This window comes from Amaranthus tricolor, chromosome 2 (genome assembly GCF_026212465.1).
Source record: "Amaranthus tricolor cultivar Red isolate AtriRed21 chromosome 2, ASM2621246v1, whole genome shotgun sequence".
Lineage (NCBI taxonomy): Eukaryota > Viridiplantae > Streptophyta > Magnoliopsida > Caryophyllales > Amaranthaceae > Amaranthus > Amaranthus tricolor.
Window position 1 is genome coordinate 1129970 of NC_080048.1, and position 11139 is coordinate 1141108.

General features: G+C 28.9%; 1 protein-coding gene across 1 annotated transcript; it reads right to left on the reverse strand.

Annotated features, from left to right (window-relative positions):
* Positions 1-8517: 8517 nt before the first annotated feature.
* LOC130806976 (uncharacterized) lies at positions 8518-9880 on the reverse strand. Its single transcript, XM_057672246.1, has 2 exons — positions 9746-9880; positions 8518-9313 (listed from the first exon to the last, which is right to left on the reverse strand). The coding sequence occupies exons 1-2, from the start codon at positions 9800-9802 to the stop codon at positions 8699-8701; spliced, it is 672 nt and encodes a 223-aa protein (XP_057528229.1). The 5' UTR covers positions 9803-9880; the 3' UTR covers positions 8518-8698.
* Positions 9881-11139: the final 1259 nt, after the last annotated feature.

Below are 11139 nucleotides of genomic sequence, written 5' to 3' on the forward strand. Positions count from 1 at the left end.
TAAAGAGTTAGAAAATATATATAGGAGGCAAAACAAGAATAATAAAAGGTGGTTGTTGTATCAAACACTGACATGCCAACTGGCTTTTGTATCTTAATTCATATTACTCCAATGTCATGGTAAAACTGCTATGATATACCATATCTTAGCAACGTCATTGGTCCTATATCCGATATGGTTACGTGAACAAGTGTCAGATTTGACTAATTCGATAAAATTTAATTATCTTTTTAGATTTGTAACGATTATAAAAATGATCGTACTATAGAAAAGCCCTAAAATATGAAACATTTTCTTGTATTTATGAGAACGTTTTATCTGTCAATTTATCGATTTTCTGTTAAAAGTTAAAAACGACGGTGATTCTAATTTCTAACCTTAAATTAATAAAACTACAAATGAAGATAATTATACTAAAAAGTCGAGAACGACACTGATTATTATTTAAGCAATGATGTAGTTTTAGTATAATCACCTTCATTTATTTTTAATTAATGAGAGAATGTCAAGCTCAACAATGTTGAACAATAATAGTAAGTATCTTGTCAACAAATTTATAGATAGGGTTTTTTGGGGGGAATTATATGTGCTTAGCTTAATCACATCATAAGTGAGTTAAGAAAATACATGGGTTTCATGTATAAGTGTCGTTCTTGAAATGTATCAATTTCGTTCTTGTCTTTTATGCTCCGGTTTAATTAAATCGAAGAAGCAAATAAGAAACTAAGGTTGCTACTACAATTGTTTGGGGTCTAAACCGCAGCATATAAGGCTCTAAAACCCGCAATAAATGAGGTTTCTTCTATAGAAAGTCAAGAACGACACTACTTTTAACCCTAAACAAAACTACAAATGAAGATAATTACTAGTAATAAAAACCTCATTTATTGCGGGTTTTAGAGCCTTATATACTGCGGTTTAGGCCCCAAACAATTGTAATAGCAGCCTTAGTCTCTTATTTGCTGCTTCGATTTAATTAAACCGGAACATAAAAGACAAGAACGAAATTGATACATTCTAAGATTGATTCTATATAAAGTCAAGAACGACACTTATACATGAAACCCATGTATTTTCTTAAGTCACTTATGATGTGATTAAGCTAAGCACATATAATTCCCCCTAAAAAAACCTATCTATAAATTTGTTGACAAGATACTTACTATTGTTCAACATTGTTGAGCTTGACATTCTCTCATTAATTAAAAACAAATGAAGATAATTATACTAAAACTACATTATTGCTTAAATAATAATCAACTTGATTTGATTCCTATCTTATATGAGCACGATGATTCCTGACTATGTTGCATCATTTCCAATGTTAATTAACTAGTATTAGCTGTTATGTTGTTCTATAGTTGGACATTCTTGAAAAATCAAACACATAATCATCAGAAATTAAATAATTTAAATTATATAGTCTTGCTAGCTAGCTAGCTTGTTGGTGCAGAGATTTGACCTAGGAAACATACAATATAAGGGCTAAATATTAGAGTTTCTGGTCTGAACCATCAGTTTATGCTTTTATGACTTCTTGTCACGTTGACTTCTGATATCATGTTAATAAACCAACTCAACCAAAAGCTTAATCTGATGTTTGAGGCCTCAGAATATATATAATTATATACTCTAACACTAAATTTTACTTTTTCAGTAAATAACAAATCATTTGATTAAAGATCCTAGTAATTTTGAACTGTATAACATATAACATATAAGAATGGTAGTCCATCTAGTTTGTTCAACACATATGTAATTGTGAGTGTTCGACCTATCTTATACTAATATCCTCGTTTGCCTGTTGCATGCATTCTTAATAACTTGTTTTGTAATCTTGATTAATGAATTATTAGAGTTTGATTATTATCATTTGTTTAGTTTAATTTAGTACTGCAAAACAGTGTGCTAAATTTCCTTGTATATGTACTAAATTTGTACTGTTTGTTTGAGAATCAGACGCGGTATTATTGTGTGCAATTTACTCAACACTTTAAATTTTTAATCCTTTTTAGCAAACGTTTGATATATTCTATTTTTATGTATTAGAATTAGAAGATTTTAAAATTTTATTGGTTCTAAGGATGTGTCATTGTTGTTATTCAACTTAATATGTTAATTAGTTTAAAACATTTTTTGTGTGAGTATATAATTACATTTTAAAGATACAATCAAAAACTCAAGTAAGTGGTTATTGTAGTTCTAAGATTAATAGAATATCATCAACTGTATACCTTGAAGTTATACCTATTATATAGGAAGAATTGAACTCCATTAAATGGTATCAGAGGCCAAAGTGATGAAAGGTCACTAATACTGATCTCATCCACTCCTAATTAATTCACGTCAAATATTTAGTGTCGTGTACGAGGAGATTAGGATATGACATGTTTACACTTCTAATCTAAAGATTCTCTTGTGAGGATACATAAATTATAATAGAGTATATGCCATATCTTAGAGCTATAACCATACTGTAAAAGTAAGGCCGAATCAGCCGTGTTGTAAAGCTTTTCAAAACAATCAAATCAATATTTTTCGCATTGTTAAGGTGTTAAAAAAAATCACATTTTGAGACTTATTAGTATATATATTATTATTCGATCGATGTTTAGCCGTTACGGTAACTGCATCACTCATATTATCGTATGAGTACCATTCTGTTACTGCGATCATGACTATTATCATATTTTTTTACATTATGACTACAACTATCACCTTCTATCTACTTGGGTGCTTTTTTCACCAAATGGTAACAAACAAACATCATATAATGCACAAAAACAATCATACACACAAAATTTTTAGTATTTTCAGCAATGTTTGTGCAGAAAATCAGGAGTTATTTACATAAAATGCAGCTTTTAAGGCTGGTCTAGATCCTTCATTGAAGCACCCAACAAACATAGTGTTGTCAGATAAATGCATACTTACTACAAGTCATTAATCAAGTGTAAAACCCTCTGCAGGATAGAGTTATAATTATGTTCATTTGCAGGTACATTCACATACAGATAAATCTTGATATCCTGCATGTTAACAAACAACCAAGCCAAGAAGTTATTATCAGATGGCAAATTTTCCTACTCCCATGCATTTTCCCATACTTTGTTGGTTTGTAATACCTATCTTTATTGTTATCTTTTAAGTTACATTGCATCTATTTGTTCCAATTCTTCCCCCTTTTCCTACTAACATCTATATTGTTTTGTCTTTGGTCCCTCTCACCAGTAACACATGATCTATCAACTCCAATAGTAATTATGGCTATGCATGGATAATGAATGTGTCTCTTTTTTCTTTTTGGGTGGGTAAAATAGTGACATAATTGTCAAGTTACCGACTTAACCAAAAGTTTTATTAAACTGATGGTTGAGGCTTCAGAAAATGTTATATAATCTAACACGCCCTTTCATACAAGAGTTCTTTAGGTTAGAATAAAGTGTGGATGCAACACATACTCTCTTGTCACGCCGGCTTCTATCCCTTTAAATGAGAGGTTAGTGACATTTGAATCTATGACTTCTTGTCACGATGACTTTTGATATCATGTCAAGGAACCAATTCACCTAAAAGCTTATGCTGATGGTTGAGGCCCTTGAATATGCTATTATATACTTTAACAATGATTATATCAATTCTTTGAAAAATAATTTTCCTGTATTACGGGTTTTGTTTTAATAATATGAGCAACATTTTGACTTGACTCTATTATATGTTAAGATTGATCATTGTTCGTATTATCAACAAAATGAGAACAAAAATATTATTTGGAAGATTTTAAATTTATTAGTATCATTTAATTGACTTTATCGATCTATTTCTTTTGATTTGTAACATTAAGTAAAATAATACGAAAATTTATGTACTAATCAATTATTGCAAATTCAAGGAGACGTGTACGTATTATGAATTACAAAGATAATATATATACAATGCATCTCCTAGCTTTAATTCCTCTCCCTTTTCGTACTATCCTCTCTTATAATTCATCACTTGTCCTCTCAAGAGAAATACTTGATCCATCAACTCCAATAGTAATTGTGGGCATGGCTAATTTAATTATTGATTGTTACTTCTTTCCTCTTTTATGCTATATATTTTCTAGAATGAATTTTCAAATCTTAATTATTATTTTAAACTTAATTGTGATTGGGCTTTTGTTACAATAATGAAAAAAGTTGGTTTTAAAAAAATCACTCAATAACAACCTTACTTCATCATGATAACGCACTAAACGCTCGGATCTATCTAGACTGTGACTTTGATTATTTGATTAAAATAATATACATCAATCAAGTTGTACGTATATAAAGATAAATGTTTGATCCTCCCTAGCTATACTAAAATATTAATGTATTATGGGTAAGCTTCCTAATATCATATGGTTTTAGAAAATAGAAAACCTCATCCAGCATGTATGCAAGTCAATGCTTATTATTTGTGGGTATGAGGGCCCGAGCCCACGGGTGCCTATGGGTATATCCCCATGAGTATACCCATAGAATGATCATATGACAAATTATCACGGCTTTAACAGTCGCGATTGAAGAGAGCTCCTAATCTCAAGTATCGCCTGGCATGAATAAGATCACTATTGTACAAGAAAATTTTGATGTACCCATTAATTCTTCCCATACTTTAACTTGTTGTTTGCCATGTTTACTATGATCCAAGTTACAATGTACCTTCTAGTTTCCTCCCCCTTATCCTAATAACACCTCTTGAAGATTTCTGACACAAGTTATCACCAGAAACAATGCTGCCATTCCTGCAATCTTGCAAAAACATATAAAATATCCATAAACCCTCCATTTTTTTGGACACTCCTAGCTTCCAACCAGCTTCCCGTAGATAATTATTTTATCCATTAACAATTTACAAAAGAAAAGACTTCTATTGGCAGAATATGGTCTCCCTAACTCAACACACAGATCTGTTCCTGCTAGCACTGCCCCCTTTTCTCCTAAACAGCTTACTAAATCATTGGTTCCGTGGTCTTTATCTCCTTATGTATAATTTTATATAAAACTCCGCTGTGCTTGCTTTTCGCTTATTGTCCATTCTAAACTTGAATAAAAGAGGAGGGTGAACGGTACGCAGTGATGACAACCAGCTTAGTAAAACTTAGTCACATGATCATCATAACCGAAAATCAATTCTCATAGGGTGTCTCCTATTTAGCGTCGCGTTGCATTTTATTTTAGCGCCTTGACCCCAATCTTCTAAGATTAAGGTTCTGACACTGTTGTTGTATACAATTTTATATAAACTTGTTAATCAAGAAGGTTATGGTTGGATTAGAATCAAATTGTAAAATCGTATAATACAAATAAACTTTTTGTTAAAATATTTAATCTCTAAGATTGGAATTGTGACTTGAAAGTTTTTTTTAAGTTTATTTTGAGGGAATTAAAGGAGAAACGTTTAATAATTAGTTTAAATTTCATATCAATAATGATGTACTTAATTTTTGCCAAATTAAATTATGAACGTTTCAAACATATGCATTATGTAAAAGAAATTTGTGAAAATTGGTGAATAAAAAAAATTAATTATAATTGATACTAATTTTGTTGGATATATAGTAAAAATGTGTTTTAATCCAGAATCGTTAGATCCTATAAATATTACGATCCTACTTAAAACGAAACTCTCGTCTATTTACGAATGGTAGAACATAAGATCATATATCAGAATTAAGATTTTATTATCAATGTCGTTAACTATATGATTCATTTCATTACTTGAATATCATTAATGGACTTGTTCCACGATTCAGAAGAATTGGATATATATTACACAATTTTTCCTTGTGATAAAGAAGACATTAATTATGATTAACGTTAGGTAGCAAATATTATTAGCAACATATTAGAGTATACTTAATAACAGATCATGGAGTCTCAACAAAAGGTCTAACCCCTTAATAAGTAGAATATTCAACATTATGTATATCTTAAAGCATCAACTATCAGTTAAAGTTTTTGATTGAGACAGCACGAACTAAATATTTTCGTTGGGTTTGCAATTAAAATTTCTTGAGATTCTTCATTCTATAAAAAAAATTCCTAGTGCTCCTCAACAAGATGCATCGAATTTAATACTGTCTAATTGGGGATAAATCAAAGATATATTTTTGCCAATAGAATTTACAGATAAGCCTTACAAGGGACCATAGCATGCATACCTTACCTATTCATTGAACAACAATAATGTGGTCCTTACGTGCACTCGTGCATCTTCCTGTATTTTAGATTCTCCTACATCTACTCAATTAATTTTATTTTGTTTTAAAATTGGGTTTAAATAAATCTTATTTACTGTATTTAAGTTGTTGCAGTTGGGCCAGCTCATGATCATATGGTATACAATTATATAAGCTAACAAGGAAGTATCATGTAGGCACACTACAAATAACGAATTGTTGGAATATACTTCCTTTGGTTTTTATTAATTGCTATAAATAATGATATTTCTCTCATAAAATGTCACTATCTGTTGTAATTAATAAAAATTAGAAAAAGTATAACACATTATGAACCTCAACTAAAAGTTTAAAATTTTAATTGAGTGAATTTCTTAATTTGGTATCAGAGTCCTGCTTGATAAGATGTCATATCAAGTAACCAACTCAACTAAAAGCTTAAGCTTGTGGTTGAGGACTCATGGTATGTTATAATATACTCTAACACGGATAGATTGTCAGGGCTGAAATGTTCACCTAATAATCGCTATTTGAAATTTCGAGGAACTACGGACAAAATTTGGTTCGTTCGTCATTGTACCACTCGTCGGTAAAAATATTTTGTAGCTACGTTATGCCATTGGACCGGAAAATTTTGTTGTTAAAACGATAAAATAAAAGTTGGTAAAAGCACGCGTGAATAATAGATAGAGAAAATTTTAATACAAAAAATACATAACATACGAATTTATGATCATAAAATACACATATCGAAAATTAGAACGTTTTTTGAAACCAATGTTTGTAATACATGCGGGCACTAAAGGGCACCTTTAATTTAGTCAGCCCATGACATTAATATATCCGCCGACTACGACGAGTAGTCGTGGAATGGTCACTATAAGCGACGAATTTGTGGTGATCGGCTGGTCGATCGATGGCCAACTCATGATCATATTAAGTACAATTATTTATAAGCTAAGATGGGAATATGATGCAAGGCAAGTTGTTTCTGATGTTAATCAGTGATTATTCACATGAAACCAGAATGTATTTTTGGCCTTTAGGGTGTTTAATTAGGTATTAAGGACTTATTAGAATAAATGAAGATTATTATGATGAACTGAATTTAATACAAAGTGTTGTATATTTAGAGTTGAAAATTTATTTATATAATTAATCAGATCTCTGTATAATACTACTGTTATATGTCAGAGCATCCATCAGTGACAACAACATGTATATTGTCTAGTACAAGTTGGCATTGTAGAGTGTATATACTCTTTACATGTTACTTTGTGTATGGTGTACATCTTTCGACTTGTGAATTTTGTGATATATACGTACTAAACTATGTACTCTTTTGGTAAATTGGTTTGATCAACATGTAAAGGTAATTATATATGCTAATGAATATAATTTTTGATTATATTGTTAGAGTATATAATATATATTAAGATGATTCTCATTATCGATTTAAGTTTATGGTTTCAGTTGATTTTTTGATATGATATCAGATTTCAACGTGACAAGAGGTCATGGTTTCAAATCTCAATTACCCCTCATTTTAAGTGGAATGTTCAATGCTAGGTATGAAAATAGTATGTGCTGCAATCTGCATCCGCACTTTTAGCCTAAAAAACTCTCGTATGAAAGACATGTTAAAGTATATAATAAATTTTGAAGCCTTAAATCAACCATCATCTTAACCTTTTAGTTACATTTTGAATTAGTCTTTGACAAACATATAAAAAAATGTTCAAAATCAACTACACCGATGAGTTTAATTAAAATTAGTTTGACTTCTTTGAAAATCTATTTTACAAATGTCTATAGCTGTCGTTATTTACGCATTTTTCTTTTTCATTTCGAGATCAAAATTTTGATGTGAGGATAATTAATTAGTTGTCTCATTTTTTTTAAAATTGAAAACACTACATAATTTTTAATGTTTATTATTAGTATGTAATAGTGTTACATAAATAATTTGATTTTTAAATTTGTAATTTGGTTAAAATGATTAAAATTAACCAAAATAGAATATAATTTACCTTATCCGATTTGTAATTTGTGAAGATTGAAAATTAACGATTGGTATGTAATGAGAGAATGGGACTCTTAACATCAAAGGAATTGGCCGGGTATTACTAGTTTACAAGCCATAAAATATTTAATTAACTATAAGAAAAAAAAATTGTTCTTTCAAATTTATTTTTTGTTGTTCTTCATAAATCTTCAATATTAGCATTTTTTAAGCTATTCCACTCTTTTTTTTTCATCAAAAGTTTAGTGAAAATAAACATACACAACCTAAATAATCTTTAATATATATTAGAATTATTAATAGCAATTGCATAATGCTACATGATATTGAATACATATATATATCAAAAATATTTACTAATATATTTACACTTACAAAATCAAAATATAATTTAGTCATTTGATAAAAAAAAAACCAAATGAAATTACATTTCACCCTAAAAATAATAGTATTAAATAAAAATGTACCTATAAAACTGCAGCAATCTCAAATTTCCTTCTGGGTGATCTAACCCTAAAAACATGTTCTTCTCCGGTACACTTATCAACCTTAACAATCCAATTACTTTTCCTTACAATTTTCTCACCATTATAATTATTATTTTTTCCACCCATTCTTGTAATTAATAAACCTTCACCAATAGGCAATAAATGTGTCCTTAAACCACTCCATTGCCATGAAGATCCTTTACAAAATGCATTAAACCCTAAAATCACACCATTCTTTTCCCTTTTTATTGCATTAATTCCATGCATGATTTCCTCATAATTGTCAAGGTTACAATCTATCAGGAAAAAATCGGCGTATGAGTACTCATTCAGAAGTAGATCTTTAACATTACCAATAATAAATTTTATGAATTTTGCATTGGATTTAAGGGCTTGTTTGGTTGATTTTAGCTCATTTTTGTCTTGGACAATGCAAATTACTTGACCTCCTGTTTGTTGTGCTGCAGAAACTAAGGCTAGTAAATTGGGTGTAACTATTTTTTGTGCACTTGCTGTCACCATTATTTGTGCATTGTTTCCTGCTGCTAGTGCTGATATGAATTCTGCTGCGTTTGGCTCGTTTTCTTTTCTTTCCTGTTACAACAAAAATCACTTACATTAGTTATTGAAAGTTGTATATTATTAAAAGAATAAAAGGGAAAAAAGGAGTGATTCTAATCTGTATATGTTGTTAGAGTATATAACATATTTTAGAGTCTCAATCATCAGGTTAAATTTTTTGTTAAGTTGGTTTCTTAATATGATATCAGAGTTAGCGTGATAAGAGTTTTTGAGTTAATTCGAATCTCAACCACTGTGGAAATATTAAGCATTTAGTATGAGGAGGGCTTATGCTGCATTCATATTTCTAGCCCAAAATTAAAAGATCTTGTGTCAGGGGCATGTTAAAGTATATAACATATTCGTGAGCCTTAATTTTTAAAGGTACAAAGAGGTAGTTAGCTTTAATTTTCTTTAGAAGATAGCTTATTATATGAATCAATAAATCAGTTACGAAAGACTTACCATTTTGAGAGTTCGGATGTATGCCTTGGTAGCATTTTCAGGTGACCAAAAAGCCATTTTATTTTAAATTTGGAGTTGTTTTGCTAATGAAAGTATATAGAGAGAAAAAGAGATTTTAGTATTAGATGTGAAGAATGTAGTGATGGTTGAATGAATGGGCATCTTGTAAGTATATATATAGAAAGATTCAATGGATGGTTTATGGGACAAAGCTAGGTCAGTACAGCTGGGCTGTCTCAGAAGATGAGGGTATCCTTTATTTTTTTTTATTAATGGTACTTTTATATATTTATTTATTTATTTATTTATTTATTTATAAAATTTTAAAAGGAAAATAATTAAAGGGGTTGTGTGATTTGTGAATTAAGTGGGAATATTTGGATTTTGTAGCCTAACTCAGATTCATATAATCTCATGTACTTTTGAGGAAATCCTACCAAACAATTAAATTTTGGAAATTTAGGGATTATATGTACTATATTTATGTGCCATTTGTCCTATACTAGCTAGTACCTACTATCATTTGTTAATAGTTAAACTTAAATTATAAGCTTCTTTAATTATGTTGATCACTTTAGAAGTGAATTAAGTATTTGAAAGGTGAAAATGTAGAAAAGTAGCAATAATATGTATACTTTGTATGTATCTATGAGTGACATCATCACATTCTAGATTAGAATAAAAAATTATATTAATATTGAATTTTTTAATATATATATATATATATATATATATATATATATATATATATATATATATATATATATATATATATATATATATATATATATATAATTGATGTTAACATTCGAATTGCAACTAATCTACTATTGTTAAGTTTACATCTTAAGTATAGTTAACAACTATATAAATGATCTAACTCCATAATTTAACACCACTTGGAAAGATGTCAAAATTAAATATGTGCGAGTTAATTTCAAAATGAACAATATCATGATAACGTGGATTAATCTTCGACGTTTGGCTCAACTACTATGAATATCATTTTTCGAGGAAATTTTATTTACAGTTATCAGTTAATTTGGGGTATAAATAATCATGTAGTGTTGGTATGTTTAAACTAATCTCAACATGTTAATGTTTGAAAACCTCAATCTTTATTTATATAAATTTATCAAAATTATATATATATATATATATATATATATATATATATATATATATATATATATATATATATATATATATATATATATATATATATATATATAAAATGTACTATCAAAAGATTGTCAATTTTCCAAAACTACAAAAATGTAGTACTTATAATTATTGCTTTTTAAAGGCAAACTATATCATTAATATTTTTGAGCAATAATAATAATTTAGATTTTTGAACTTACACTTTTTTAATTGTTTATATAGGAAATTTT